The sequence below is a fragment of the Equus quagga genome, chromosome 1 (assembly GCF_021613505.1).
Source record: "Equus quagga isolate Etosha38 chromosome 1, UCLA_HA_Equagga_1.0, whole genome shotgun sequence".
Classification (NCBI taxonomy): domain Eukaryota; kingdom Metazoa; phylum Chordata; class Mammalia; order Perissodactyla; family Equidae; genus Equus; species Equus quagga.
Window position 1 is genome coordinate 164,842,845 of NC_060267.1, and position 15,549 is coordinate 164,858,393.

The 15,549-nt window shown below is 43.7% G+C and overlaps 1 protein-coding gene across 1 annotated transcript; it reads right to left on the reverse strand.

Moving 5' to 3' along the window:
* Positions 1 to 1,995: 1,995 nt before the first annotated feature.
* EAF1 (ELL associated factor 1) lies at positions 1,996 to 15,542 on the reverse strand. Its single transcript, XM_046660149.1, has 6 exons — positions 15,173 to 15,542; positions 13,168 to 13,262; positions 11,165 to 11,301; positions 9,358 to 9,548; positions 7,470 to 7,703; positions 1,996 to 4,650 (listed from the first exon to the last, which is right to left on the reverse strand). The coding sequence occupies exons 1-6, from the start codon at positions 15,540 to 15,542 to the stop codon at positions 4,604 to 4,606; spliced, it is 1,074 nt and encodes a 357-aa protein (XP_046516105.1). The 3' UTR covers positions 1,996 to 4,603.
* Between the last annotated feature and the right edge of the window lie 7 nt (positions 15,543 to 15,549).

Consider the following 15,549-nt stretch of genomic DNA (forward strand, 5'->3'; position numbering starts at 1 on the left):
TTGATTCTAATCTTGGCCCTGTGACTTGCTTTGGCCAAAGACATGTTAGCAATTGTGACAGAGGCAGTTGTGTTTCCTCTCTCACTCTAGCATCTCTGCCTTTGCCTCGACAATATGCCCTGGCTAGGCTGCCAGAGGATAAGACACGTGGAGCCGACCTGAGTTGCCCCAGTTGTGCTGGCCAAGGCCATCCTAGATCAACTGGATTTGTCAACTGTCAGGCATATGAAGGAGCCCAGTCAAGACCAGAACTGTCCAGCCACTCTGGTGTAAATCACTAATCCAGACCTGTGAGCAAAATAAATGCCTATTATTTTAAGCCACTGAGTTTGGGGATGGTTCATTACATGTCATTGTAGTGCCAACAGTTAGCAGAAGATCAAACACTACCACTTATTTCCCCACTGAGAGTCCTGGTTCAAGTCTAACTCCCATCTCCATCTGAGGAAATAGGAGCCAGGTGCAGAATAAGCAGCAGAGGATTCCCAGCCGAGTTCTCTTAAGGTGTAACTGTATTCAATCCAAACTTATGGAGCATCCGTTAGGTGAAAGACACCACAGAGAATTAAAAAGGAATATGGGATCCAAACCGGCAAACCCTGGGACGCCGAAGCAGAACGTGTGAACTTAACCGCTGCACCGCGTGCAGACATGGCACCGCTCATCAAGCCATGCTGAGGCAGGCGTCCCACATATAAAGTAGAGGAAGATGGGCACGGATGTTAGCTCAGGGCCAGTCTTCCTCACCAAAAAGAGGAGGATTGGCAGCAGATGTTAGCTCAGGGCTAATCTTCCTCAAAAATAAATAAATTAATTAAATTTTAAAAAAAGGAATATGGTCAGTACCCACTTAGGAGTTCGCAGTTTATCAGGGGAGCCAAGACCACAAGACAGGCATGGGTATTGCTATATCAGAGGTGTGGAATAGAAGCAGGAGGCAGGATCCTTCCAGCGAGCGGGTGTCAACTGGGGCTCAGAGGTGCATACGTGTACGTATGGGTGGCATGGCATTCCAGGTGGGGGGAATGGTGAGCTAACAAGCCAAGAGATGTGTAGGGATTCAGTTTAACCCTTTCATGGTTCTCAGACCCAAAGCTAAGCCTGCCTTTCCAGACCAAGGAAATGGCCTCAGATGCCATGTGGCTGACTAAGGTCATCCTTTAGTTTTGAACTTCACACCTTTTAAAACTGAGGTGTATGTCTAATGATCATAAACTGAAAACTAAAAAGGAATCAATTTAGACAATCAGGCTTAAGCACAAAGGATTCTTAAAAGAACACTACATGTTTCATAGCTTTCTAGTAAAAAATAAAACCCACTAAGACATGAAGTGCATTGCTGACCTTCATTTTTCACTTAAATACAGTGATCTTTTAAGAGAATAAACCAAAAAAACTTCTCACAGCAAATATTTTACATAAATGTAAACATGCACATCTACTTCATAATTAAGCAAAATAAACTTTCAAGCACAAGATTTTAAAAATTATTAAAGAATGAGACAATGAACCCAAGACAGAAATAATAGGAGCAACAAAAATACACATTTCATAACACTTCAATTCAATGGTCTTGTCTTCCAACCTACTGGTTAGCGCCTGAGTTTCAGAAATCCTACCCTCCTTGCCAAACGGACACATCCAATTTGGCTGTACCTAATAGATATCTACATAACAGACTACTCCTCTTCCAAAATAATGGAAAAAATATATCTCCCCCCCCCCCCCCCCCACGGCCACACATACCCCACTTAGCCAGCTTCTCAAATAGAGAAGTAAGGATTTTGGTATTTTCAAGTTTTCCCACCACTGAAGCACATACATATTAACACCACACAGAGAAAAAATGATTTGCTATAGAAATAAAATAACGAGTGGCATCATTACAAATCTCTAGCTTGTTTGTATTAAGTTTCCCCAGATCACGTCTTTATGTGTCTTTACTTTCCACGGCTCCTTGGGTACTTTGGACTTAAGTCTTTACACCTCACCTAATGACCCACAGTATAGCAGCCATTGTATGGGACAAAGAAAAAGAAATTTTAACAATTCAGTTAGACTTCAAAATCATGAAAATCAGCATGGATAGTTTCAGCTGTCTCCAAATGCCTGGAATGTTTTCTCTCTGTCTACCCTCTGTACTCCACTGGTTGGTTTTCTGCCTCCTCCCCAGCAGGCTAAAAGCATCTGAATGCCTATTCCTGTGGACACCCAGGGAACAGAGATGAGAATGATGGTCGCTGCTTTTAAGACTTCTCACCAACCAGACTCAAGCAAGAGGAAAGTCAGTATGTACGCACAGCACTCCAGGCGGCTGAAAGGAGAGGCAGAGTCCAGGAAGACTACCGCCTACAGAGCCTCGGGAGCAGGACTGGTGGGGAGGGGGAGGAGAGACTGAGAAGGCACGGAGGCAGGAAGAACAAATCCAGTTTGGCTGGCATGAGGGTACTCGTGAGTAATAGTCTGTGAGGCCAAATGCTTGATTTCCAAAAAGAAAAGATTCCTTCCCCTGGTGGGTAAAGCTGGAGGGCGGGGGGAGAGAACCACCGAAGGCTTTGTGCAGAGAACAACACGGAAGCCGTGCTGGAGGAAACGGTGTGGTGCCAAGTGGGATGGATGACAGGGAGAGGGTCTGAAGCTTGGAAAGCTTGACTCACCAAGCCCCAGTGCCACATGCAAGCATTTCCTATAGAAACAAACAGCTTGACCCGACATGCCAAAAACCACAGTTCTGTCTATATAATCAAGACTCTGGGAGAAAAAATAAAGAAAAAGAGGCATAGATAGATATTTTCAGTTCAAGTTCCTGGAACCTGCCCAAGCTTGAGCAAGTTAAGAGCAGTGAAACAATTTCCACATCCAGTAACAATTCAAGTCTCCCAATCGTGACCCTCACCTTCCCTGAGCTGTCATTACAAGGAATTATAAAGCTATTATCAATTCATTATAAATAAGTTCCTATCTGCCATTAAATCCACTGAAACCCCACAATGGGCTGAGAACCCACCCCAGGGTACCAGCATGTACCTATTACCTACCCTTGGTAGAGTGGTGTGAGCGTGCTGCTGGACAATGGCTCCTGGCCCACATCTCCAGCTCACTGGGGTCACTATGTGATGAAACAGGTGACTCTACAAGGCTCAACTCTAACCAAGCCCCCACCACGCATCATCTAATTTCTTTGTAGGTCCAGACTGCCTCCCTCCGCTAGCTGGGGAGGCAGAGGCCATCTGAGTGGAGCAACCCGAGGAAGGAAAATCATTTCTCATGTTCTTGATACCCACTGAATCATAGATGGAAATTTCTCAAGACATATTCACCCAAATTACAGAAATGGGCTACTCCATACTAATAACAGGACAATATATCACACATTCACTCAATAGGGAACATTTACTAGCGACCAGTTTCCTGCAACAACAGATTCATTTGGAAACTGCACGTTGCAGAAGGCAATCTTGTGACTTTCTTCTAGTTGTATATAAAAAGTAGAAATCGGTCTGGGCGTCAGGCACAAACAGTGGTACAAAAGCATGAACGGAAATACCTTATCAAAGAATGTGCTCGTTTCATACTGCAGAGCTCCTATCTAGCTTCTGGGTTTTGGAAACCTGCTGCTGGTTCACTTGTTTCGAAAGTTTCTCCACTACACCTCTCACCCACTCCTATCTCCCCCTACTAAAATCCACTGAGTGACGACCTAGTATGGATCCACATGGAACTAAAAGCCCCGATCACTGAGTAATACGCATCAGCACAGTGGCTGCTGGTTTAATCTGCTCACCCAGCCTCATGTATTTAGGTGTCTGGATCTGAATCTGAGCTAGAAGTACCCAACACTTTTGTCTTTTGGAATCCAATAAAAGCTCCAACGTACATCTGTAAGTCTCATGTATAAGAAGCTCTGGTTCTGATAAATGAGATTCAAGGGAGGGAGCAGTGGGAAAAGCCTGGACTGGGGCCAGGAGTCTGGCTGGAAACCAGCTGTTTTTCCCTTATTTGTAAACAAGGAGGCTGAAGTAGCAGAGCTCCAGCTCCTACCCAGCTGACACTCTGGGCTCCATCTTGGAGTCCATTTCTACACAGGCATGTCAGGCTGGGTCAGACAAACTTCCTTACCACTTTGTGTCAACAATTTAAAGTGGTTTTAACATACTTCTATGCTGCAGTTTAAGGTTTTCCTCTCTCCTACCCCTCGAAGACTGTGTTTCATTTCACTGGTGCAGGCCACTTGGCCAAACTAGTGGTTGCTGAGGTTTAAAACTGAATCACTAGTCTGGTGAAGATATGGCCTTTGTGTAACCTAGACCAGGGCACATTTGTCTGTTCTTCATTAACAGTGTTAACCAAATAGAAATATAACTGTTAGTTCTTCTATAGATCTACTTAAACTTTGAAACACGAGACTGTTCAAAAATTACATGAGAAATTCACCCATTACCACTAAGTTAAAGACTTAAATATCTGAGATCTCCGGAGCCTCAAACTCCTACTACAGTCTCTGATCCACGACATTTTCCTCCTGGCAATGGACTCCGTGCTAAAGTAGCCTGGTCTTGCAGCATATTTGTGCACCAAAAAGTTGATTTCAAAAGATCCGGCTCTAGTCATCACTGTCACTGCCAGACTCACTCAACTGCAAGTCATTTCCTATAAAAAGAAAACAGAATCAAACCAAAAGTACACAGTTTAAAACAACACCCCCACAATTTTTTGGTTGACTGCCTTGGCTATCACACCCCAGTAAAACCAGGCCAATTAAATTTAATTAGGGAGGAAAATCGATTTGGCTCAGTGACAAAACTGGTACAGTCAACATTTTTAAAGAAATGCTATTTTTGTTACCTGCAAAGCCCAGCAAAGCTCCTTACTGGTATAGAACGGGGAGGAATAGACTAGACAGGCTTTTAAATGTGTTAATAAATAGCAAAGAAATATTTACAAATAACTAATTCACTGTCTAGCAGAATTGGTCACATTAAGTTGCTTTATAAAAGCTAAAACACCACCAAATTGGGCTTCCCGTTAAGGAAGCTGACTACCGTTTATACCAATAGTATGTTAATCCAACATGGGCCCTGGTACACCTCTTTTCAGGAAATTCACTTAACTTTAAACCTCAAGTCAGAACAAATGAGCTTTGTAAAGCCTCAAATTTTGGTTTAGCATGCAGAATTTAGGCTTTGGGAGTGAAGAACATAAGTACCCCACATTTCAATCTAACAGAAGAACAACAGGACCCCAGTTGATATCACTTTGATTACAACAAAAGTGAACTTCTGTATTTCTGACTTGCTAATTGTTAGGCCAGCTCTTCTCAAACTTTGTTCTGAGGGCCCTGGGACCCCTGAGATCCTTTTAGAAGAATCTGACCCCAAGGTCCTTTCTTTTCTAACTACATATCTGTGTGATGCCAGATTTCCTTTATATATCTCAATCTAAACAACTTATGGCAACAGACTGAATTCAGAAGCAGATGTAAGAATCCAGCTTTCTACTAAGCCAGACCTTAAAGAGATTTGCAAAATTTTAAAGCAACGTTACTCATTGAACTAAATATTTTTGTATTTGGAAAATTTATTTTTCATAAAAAAATGTTATTTTTGTTAACATGATAGTTTATTGTTGTTCTTTTAAATGAATTATTGGATATCTTAAATATATCTCAGTTTTAATTTCTAATATGGTAAATATTGATAGATATAAGCCACACACACAAAAGTTCTTTGGGGTCCTCAATAATTTCTACAATAAAGAGGTCTGAGACCAAAAAATGTGACAACTGCTGTTCTAGACTCAGGGAAGGCAAAGGGGGCATGGCAACAGCTGGTCACTCCTAATCAGCATGAGCAAGATCTCTTACAAAGTAAGATGATGTGCATGCAACAGGTCAGTGTAATTGGAGTTGAAAATCCAGCTTTGAAATTTCTTATATAACTGATTTGATCCAGGTTCAAACTGATCCATTTGTTTTTTGGGGAGAAGATTTAATACAGGTTACCACTCAGGAAAACCACCTTATTATTACTTTGTATATTTTTACATCAGGGTTTAGCAAACTTGTGCTATTTACTGTGATTTTAGGGTTTTTAAGTTGGTTCCGGTTGACAATTTTGGTTTAAATAGTTCTAGTATATAACCTTATTGTATACGAGGTATGCAGAGAGTAAATTCTTGCCATTCAAAGAGCTGAAGGACAAGAGGACCTGGAGCCATAAAGAGCTAAAAGGCGTTACAGGCAGGTAGGTAGATAACACCTACGGTGCCATTTTTTGCTCTTTCCTTCTAGGAGGAAGGAATAATTTAGCAGTGACTGGGCAAAATGAGGAACTGAGTTAAAGCTGCAGTGGCTGTCTGGTACTTTTCCACTATGAATACCAAACTCCCAGTGTGAAACTTCCTAACCCTAACCAACGGAAAAGAGCATCAAAGTACACCCTGACATCCAGAATCTGGGCCCATATCTTGGGATAGCAGACAATATCCTTAAGTGATACCATAACTATGTTGAACTGACTAAGATAGAAGAGCAGGGCCTAGTGTAGTGGCTCTCCAGTCGGGGTGATTTTGAACCCCAGGAGACATTTGGCAACGTCGTCAGACATTTTTGGTTAACGTAACTCAGAGAGAAGAGGAGAGTGCTTCTGGCATCTAAAGAATAGAGGCCAGGAATACTCTTAACTACCCTACAAAGCATAGGACAGCTTCCCACAACAAAGACTGATCTGGCCTGAAATGTCTGTAGTGCTGAGGGTGAGAACTACCTTTGCCTGCTCCACAGTAACAGGGTTAACTAGGTTAGCTTTCCCACTATCGCCTCCAGACCTTCCAACCTTCTCAAAGGAAGTCATACCACAGGAGAACATTCACTAGGATTCTGGAGGGAGAAGAGTGTAGAGAACCAGCACTCTCCCCAACTCCAAACAAAGAAACTTGTTCTCATTCTTGTTTTTCTCTGCTTTACTATCAACTGCATTGAAAGCCACCCAGACATTACAATGTCCCTTCCTTTCCCTCTTGCCCAAGGCTAGTTGGTCTCCAAATCTATCCTAATGGCACAGGTTCCCAGGTCTGTGGGCTGTGGGACACCACAGCCTGGAGTCACCGTGTTCTTGGGACTGTAAAAAGAACTGGAGGCGGGGGACAGTAAGCTGACAGGCAGCAACCCTAAAGCCTGGTATATGCAAAAATAAAGAACGCAGCTGGTCATGTTTCAGCATTTCCCAGAATTCATAAAACCTAATTTGTGCCAGTGGGAAAAAAGGAAAGAGAACAGATTTCAGTTTTCTGCTTCCCTTTTTTACTGTTTGGTAACTTACTCCTTTCTGCTCCAAATTATCTTTGTCAGGATCCTTTCTTATGCCTTAAACATTTTCAGGTTTATAGATTCTTGTGTAAGATAAACAGAGCTGTATCTCCAGCCTGACATGCCACCCCTCCCTCAGCCAGCAAAGGGAAAGCACACTTACTGAGCGTGTTCATGAGCTGGTTGCTTCCCTGTGGCCGGCTGGTTCCGTTGGCGACAGCGGGCCTGCTGTTGTAGGGCTGCTGGTGTGAAGGCTGCGGAGGAGATGCAGGGCCGTTGTCCTCACCTCCACTGCTGGAGCTGTCATCATCGCTTCCTGACGAGCTGTCAGAGTCTGAGGAGCTGCTCCCGCTGCTGCTGCTCATCTGTTCAATAATGTCAACTTCGGCCCTCAGCTCTGGAATAAAATGACAGGCCGGGGGTCAGTCTGCAACCATTCTCAAGGCAGCACACTGACCTTCTGCAAACAGTAAATCAGCCAAGCCAACAGCCACGAGGACTAACTGAAAATGAACTCCTACTTCTTAAGTACTTAGCAATGGACAAACAAAATGACCAAAACCAACACAGGAAAACACCTAACCTGTCTCCAGGGAGACAATGGAAACATTAAATTCACCCAGAAAGAAAACTGTTTCAGATAATGACTATTCTGTGTAAGAAATGAATTGTCTGTTTTGCCTTTATCTACCAAAATTTATGAATTATAGGATTGAACACCAAATAAGAGAAGTGCAGTATCATGCTAAGGGGCTGAACAATATACGACAAGGAATTGGAAGGTGTGAGTGCTTGTTTCGGATCTACCTCTAACCAGAAGGCAGACCCAGGTGGAAGTCAACACATTTTCCAAAACACTCCGGAAGAATGACGGGCCAGAGCAGACAGCCCCTGGGGTCCTTTCCATCTTCCCACGAAAAACGGAGGCTCGCAGGAGGAACCATGGTGACTGAAGAATAATGGTGGACCAACTGCTCCTCAGCCCTCTTTACACATTTGATGGACAGCCATGCCTATCAGGTACTGCATTTTCACAAATGAAAAGCCGGGAAGGAAAGACAGGTTTGAGCTAACCATTTCAATGTCACCGAATACAGTAAAGATACATGACAGGATCCATCCAGAAAGAGGCCAGTTTCCTGTCCAAACACACCATGTGGCCTTAAATGGCTGTGGTTCCCTTAAGCATAAGTGGTAACAACTAACCTCTTAGTCCAATTCCTGTTCAACTGAGGGGAAACCTTCCATAAGCAGCATTCCGATACTCGCGAAGAAAAAACATCAAGAGGCGTAATAACTGCACAGCTAGAGAGTAATGTTTGCTAAAAGACAGTATTTCTATAAGGTGGAAATGGCAAACTCCCAAGGATAACTCTTCATCTTTCCCTGTTTACTAGTATTATGGATTTCATTTTTTTCATGAAACTTTACAAATACGAAATATGACATTTACCCCCATAACTTCCCAAGAGTCTGGACAACTAAAACCGTCCATTGCATGAGAAAAAAGCCAAAGCAACCTTCTTTGTCTCAGGTATGCGTCGGATACAGCCTGAGCAGATGTCTAAATCTTTCTAGGCCAATGGCCATTTCCACTGGTCCTCATGGCACTTTCATATTTACATATTTCGCGTTAGTACAAAGCACTCGTCATGGTATTTTAAATGTCTCTCTAACCTAGATACTATAGGAACACCAGTACATTTGGTTTTCACTCCCAGCACCTTGGAATTTTCTTTTCTAAAGCCTCAAAGGTATGCCACATCGACCTTTAGATGGCAGTCGTGCTTGTTTAAGTCCTGAGCCTCTAACCAGAAAGCTGCAAAGGCAGCCAATACTCAAGTCACCATTCCTGAACTCCCTCTTGGCAAATGAGACAAGTGGTAAAAGGCCCCACCTCCATCACCACTGGAACGGTGAACTCTGTAGAAAGCTCTTCAATGGCAGAGAATGCTCATCCCGTCATATCAACATGGAAGCCTTGTGATCTCCATAGGAACACCAATACCCTACTCCAAGTTGCTATCATGGTTCCAGAAAATGCTCCCTACCTCTTTTGATGTCATCCAGCTGAGGTTCAGGTGAGGGGTTATCTTTCAAGGGAGAAGTTTTGGGTCCAACTGGAGGCTTCGTTGGAGCTCTGAATGGCATAGGTGGTGGAGGCGGTGGTGGCTGTGATGGCTGTGGGGGGCGAGAGGGCTGCTGTTCCATTCGGGCTTGGATTTTACTGCTCCCCTCAGCCCTGAAATGAGATACAGACATTAAGTCAGAGAAGCAAAAATAGTGGTCCTCACATTTGTCCAGGTGACCGAGCACCTGGAAGTCTCTGCAGAATTCCATGCTTTTAACAAACTGCTTCAAAATATTGATATTTATAATTTTATCACATGAACTACTCATTCAACAACTGTCTATTGCATTCCAGTACTGCATTATGCACCAGAGAAACAGAGATGAATAAAACTGGCTTGCTGCCCTCAAGGAGCTCATTTTATAACAAGCAGCAGAGAAAACAGATAGGTAGAATACAATGTCACATGAGAACCCATTTTACTTGAAGAAAGTACAACTACATGACTTGTAAACAATACAGAGCTATAATCACAAGTGTATGAGTTACTAAATAAAACTAGCTCTTGAAATACTGGCCAGTTTGCAAATTTTTCCATTATCTATTTGCTGCTTGCTCATTTTGTGACAATCCAGCTCTTGCTGGCAGACAAGCAAAGCATTCCACCCCAAATTGAGAAGATCCTACCCATTAACAATTTATTTTGTAAATGGATCGGCCTAGCACTTTTCAAACTTTAGTGTGCACACAAATTACCTGGGGAGCTCATTAAAATGCAGACTCTGACTTAGTAGGCCTTAAAATTCTAATTCTGCACTTTAAACAAGCATCCAAGTGATAAAATGCTGTTAGTCCCCAGACGACACCCGAGTAGGTAAGAGAAATGCCCACAACTATCAGCTCTGGGAGGAGTAACAGCCACTGCCTGAGGGAGCCGGGTTTAGGGAAATCAGTCTCACTAATCCCCAGTCTCTGCATCTCTGCGTGTTTCTAAAAAGGAGAACAACAGTACCTTTCCAAAAGCTATTTACAAAGATTAGATAAGATAATGCACAAAAAAACATCCAACATAGTGCCTGGCACATGATAACCCCTCAGCAAATGGTAGCTACTTCTGTTTTCTTGTGGAATGAGTGAAGAAAAATGGCTTGAGGAAGCATAAACAGAAAAACATAAGGCTATACCACTCTCTTTAAAACTTAATTACTATGTTACAATAATTGCTGTATCACAATGTAACAGAACCACTGGGTTACTTCTATTTGTAGCATGAATTTTTGTCTTTAAAATAAAATCTCCTTGGCTTCATATTAGCTGTGTAATGCCTGTTAAATTAAATGTTAAAGAGAGCTCACTATTCCAAAAAATTGGCAAAGTTTTATTTTGGTATTATAATGACCTCAAATACATCTTGTAAAAAAGTAATGTTTTCACTCTAATCAAGAATATATATTATTCAATTATTCTTTCATAATTATAAGTCTGTAAACTTAAACTTTATCCCCTAGGTGGTACTATATCAACAATCTTGAGATTAATAGAATTGATTTAACTATAAAGTAAGCCCCTTTCCCCAATGGCTTCCATGTTTCAGGTCTTAAAAGATTATTTCTTTTTATCTCATTTGAGGAAAAGATATTTTATTGACTTGTCTGAGAAGACACAGATGGATTTGCTGAGATTGTTGACAGGACACTGAGTACCCAGATGCTCGCATCCTTATAAAATAACTGAACAGATAATGCAAAGATATAGAAACATCAATCTGTATCTGATTATTCACATACCTTGTTTTCTTGACCTGAATGCTGCTACTGAGCTTTTCCAGCACATATTCCCCAGTGTCATGATTAATAATGAGCACGCAATCTTTCTGATAAGGCCGTTTGTTCCCCTTGAACACAGTCATTGGTGGTGTGGATCCCTATATGCCACAAAAGTGTAAGATGATCAAACTACACACACCAGTTATGAATATCAAAACTGAATTTACAGGAGATCTACCTCATCAAACCAAATTAGAGCGACTGAAAAAGGACAGAATAACTGATTGGTATTTTAACTCTCTCTGGCTTCCCAGGCAAAAATAAAGAAAGGGGAAATGATACTATAGCAAGAATCTGACGGTTCAACTGGTTCTAAGAAATCAAGAACGGTTATATTACTGTACACTTTTCCAGGGCTTCAGGAAATGTTACAAATAATGGTAAAGTATGAACTGAGAAAAAGAAAGTAACCATTACTTGTATGACACTGAGTAGAGCTTTCGTTATGAGAAGTAAAACTAGTGAGTGATCGCTATATTTCCTTGTAAGTGGAGGGTCCAGGGCTTCCCCCTCATGCCAAGTAAACAACAGAACATTCCCCAAGGGGAGCTCACCATTCTGGTTAGCTCAGAGTACGTACATCGTGCCACCACTCAGCTGCCAAAGCCCTTCACTCACTATCCCATTGCTCTCAGGCCAAAGACAAAATCTTCAAAGCAGCCAGCCGGCCCTTCAGCCTCACCTGCACCACTCGCCCCTCGCTCTGCAGGCTCCAGAGCAGAAGGGAGCTGGCCTTCTCTCAGACCCTCAAGGTCTTTCTCGCAGGGCTTTAACAAGGCTTCTGCCTGCAACATCCTGCCCCTCTCTTTTAACTACTCATCCTTCAAATCTGCTCAAAGCTCACTGCCTGAGGGAAGCCTTGATTTTCTAAAACAAGTGCTATGTTTTCTTGTATTTATTTAAACTCCAGACCATAAGCTCCACAAGAGCAAGAAATGTGCTTGTTTTGTTCAAGATTGTATTCTCCCTGCCTAGTAATGGGCCAGCACACAGTAGATACTCAATTAATATTTGCCAAATACAGGATCTAATCCCCTGTATAGAATCAAAAACTGCTTGGCTCCTTGACTCCTTATTCATACGGTAAAAATTGAGAGTTGGAAGCGACCTTAGGGACCATTTATCCAACCCTTTCATTTTACATTTGGGAAACTAAGGTCCAGAGAGAGATGACGTAACCTGCCAGAGGCAACAGGTAATGAAAGAGCAGCTTGAACTGGCAGACAAGTAAGTCTCCTCAGCACAAAGCTTCCCAGGTCCCCCGTCCAGAGCCTTTCCATTCTATCACCAGTTAGCAAGAATTTCCTGGGCTCCAGGACAGGGCTGTGACATGCAATGACACATGGTCTTAAGCGTATTTTGTCTGATCCCTCGGGCTTTGTGATCAGAGTGCCGCGTTGGGCAAGGCTTCAAAAAAGCCTCCCTCTGCAAGGGTTCTCAATTCAGCTTTTAACTGGGTTCCTCATCCCTAAATTAGCTCAATGCTCTAAACTTCTGGTTCCTGCCTGAAACTATCAGCTGCACTTCACCCCTTGCCAGATATACATAAGATGTCAATCCTGTCCTGCGTGCCTGCCTGCACCCTGGCTGGCTGGCCCACATTCTTGAACTGTTGTTGCCGTACGTCAACAGGGCACCTAGGGCTCTTCTCTTTGGAGCTGCTTGGGGGAAAAGCTATGCATGTCTAAAGGAGGGGTTAGGTGTCCTGATAGGAACCTGTCTACTTTGTAGCAAATGGGGCAAATGGGAGCTTGGGGAAAATGGCAAAGAATCATTTTTTTATTTAATCATCTGGGAAGCATTAATTCCATCCCACCCTACCTCGGAAAATTCTATTTTTCCTTATGTTGGCGCTTCGAAATCTAGAAATTTTTAAACAGTGGAAATTAAAATTGCAATAACAGAATATGACGAATCACTCTGATGCCACATTAAAAACAACAACAACAAAGGAATAAACTTACAGGGATATGTGGCAGCGTGATTGTGACTTCATCTCCTTTGCCAACCTGAAGCTCTCCTTCACAGGAAGTGTCTATAGATGCTGGCTTAAAGTCATCTAAAGAGAAAGGAAAAACAGTATTTATCCACCTGGTTACTTATACTAAGGGCTTCCTGGGAATTCTCATTTAAGAATTAAAATTTTTTTATCACTCAGGTAAATGGAAAATACTAGTAAATTAGAATTTTTAAAAAACTATTTCATTGTGGAAAACTTCACATATACAAAAACAGAGAGAATCGTACAATGAGCCCCTGTGTACCATCACTCAGCTTCAATAATTACCAACTCTTGGACAATCGTATTTCATCTATACCTCCACATACTTCTCTCATCCCCACTGGATTTTTTTGAGGGGGGGAAGCTAAAATTTATATACCATTTTATTAAGCAAAGACATTCCCCTTCCCTAAGCGTAGATGAAAATTAATGCCTTATTCCCCATAAAAAGGTCTTTTATTAGCGTTGTTGTAAGGATCAAAAGCAACCGAGCATATTAAAAAGATTCTGTAATTGTAAAACCCTATGTGAAATACGCAAGGCCACAGCATCATACGAGCTGATTTCATTTTGCACAGAACTGTCAAAATTAGGATTTGCCACACTCAAGTTCCATAGCTTTACCAAAGCTACACCCTGTAGATGTTCAGGGCAGACGGGTGAGCTGTATCTCCAAAGGCTAACTGCGCCCATGTTTCTGAATTGCAGTTAAAGTACAACATGAACAGCCATCTTACTCCCTTTTCACACACACCTGCCTCAAACTGCAGGCCAGGTGCATATGTGAAGGGTCTCACTTAAATCCCATGTTGCCCTTCACTCTACTAAAACATCAACTTAGTAAACTGTTCAAGAAATGATGCTCTTATCACATTCCCAACAGCCTCCCTCTGAAAGAGCTGATCTGCTGTCAGTAGGAAGCACAGTAATGGCACGGCAAGTGACCACACAAAGATGGAACTTCATTATTTAACACACCCTCTTCCAATGTGTTGAGTCACATCTACTAGCTCCTTTCACAAAAACAAGTCTCAACCAGAATTAGGGTTACCAAGAGGGAAACCAGGAGCCTGTGAATCACAGAGGGATGCTCAGTCAGCCAATTCCTAACAGCCAAAAAATCTTTACCCAGGACATAGAGTGGAAGCGCCCTCCCTCCACAGAGTCTGTAATCATGCAGAAAAAGAAGGTTCAGCATAATAACTATGTTGACATTCCTTGCCTGTTCTCTACTGCTTCCAAACATAGATCAAGCTTTAACTTATTCCAGGCTCACAAATTCTGATCTTATCCTTCATCCACAAGGGACTTGGTGCTGAGGCAAAGGCAGGGTACTATAGGCAACCTCAAAAGACATCAAAGTCAAAAGAGGCACGCAAAGCAGATGGAGGGAGACTCCGCTGGGGCGCAGTGAGGATGCAGATTCTCTGGCTGCAGAGGGGATGAAGCGCAGTGTCAGGGTGGCCAGAATCAAGACGGCGAGGAAAGAAAGCTAGGGAAATAGAAAAAGAGAATGGAACAGGAGGAAGTGGATGAGGCTCAGGAGCAAACAGGAGTCCTGTAAATGTGGAGAACCCCAGTGGGTTATCAGAGAGGTGATGGATTAGAGACAGAAGAACTGGAGTCTGATGCGGGGTCACAGTCTTTCAGTAATAAAGAGGGGGGAGGTCGGGCATAAGGAAGAGCTGGGTGGGGGAATGAAGAAGAAACGGGCCAATGACCTTCGCAAGAAGAGTTTGAGACGACAAGGCAGAAGAGTTGGGAATGACGACGCGTTTGGTTTGGGAAGAGTAAGCTGAAAAAAAAAGGGCAAGAATTGAGGTCCCGGAGGATCCGGGCTAAGGGAGAAGGGAGCTGACGTTGGCACCGGTACCCTGGACTCGGGAGGGCCGAGGGAGGAAAGGAGGCAGCGCGGGTGGGAGAGGCGGCTGAGCCGGAGAAGGGGACAGCGGGAAGCGCAGACATACAGCGAATGGTGTGGAAGGAGGCCCGCGGCCGCTTCTCGAAGCTCTCCCCGAGCAGCAGGCAGTGTTCCTCGCGGTCCAGCAGCGGGTTCGCGGTCCCGTTCATGGCCCCGCACCGGCCTCGCGCCCGGACCGGCGCTCTCCGGGCGCGGCCGCGGCCCCAGCCTCCGGCGCCGGCGTCCGGTAGGACGCGGCTCCCCGGACACGGCTCCGGAGCGCACAGCGAGCCCAGCCGGCAGCCAACCGGGGCCGGTAGCAAACCCCTTCCTCCGCGTCGGGCTGCGGGAAGACTCTGCGGAAGCCAGGCCGCGGCACTTCCGGCGCTGGGGAGGGACTTCTGGGTCCGGAGCGGAAGTGGCGGGGGCGGGGCCATGAGGGAA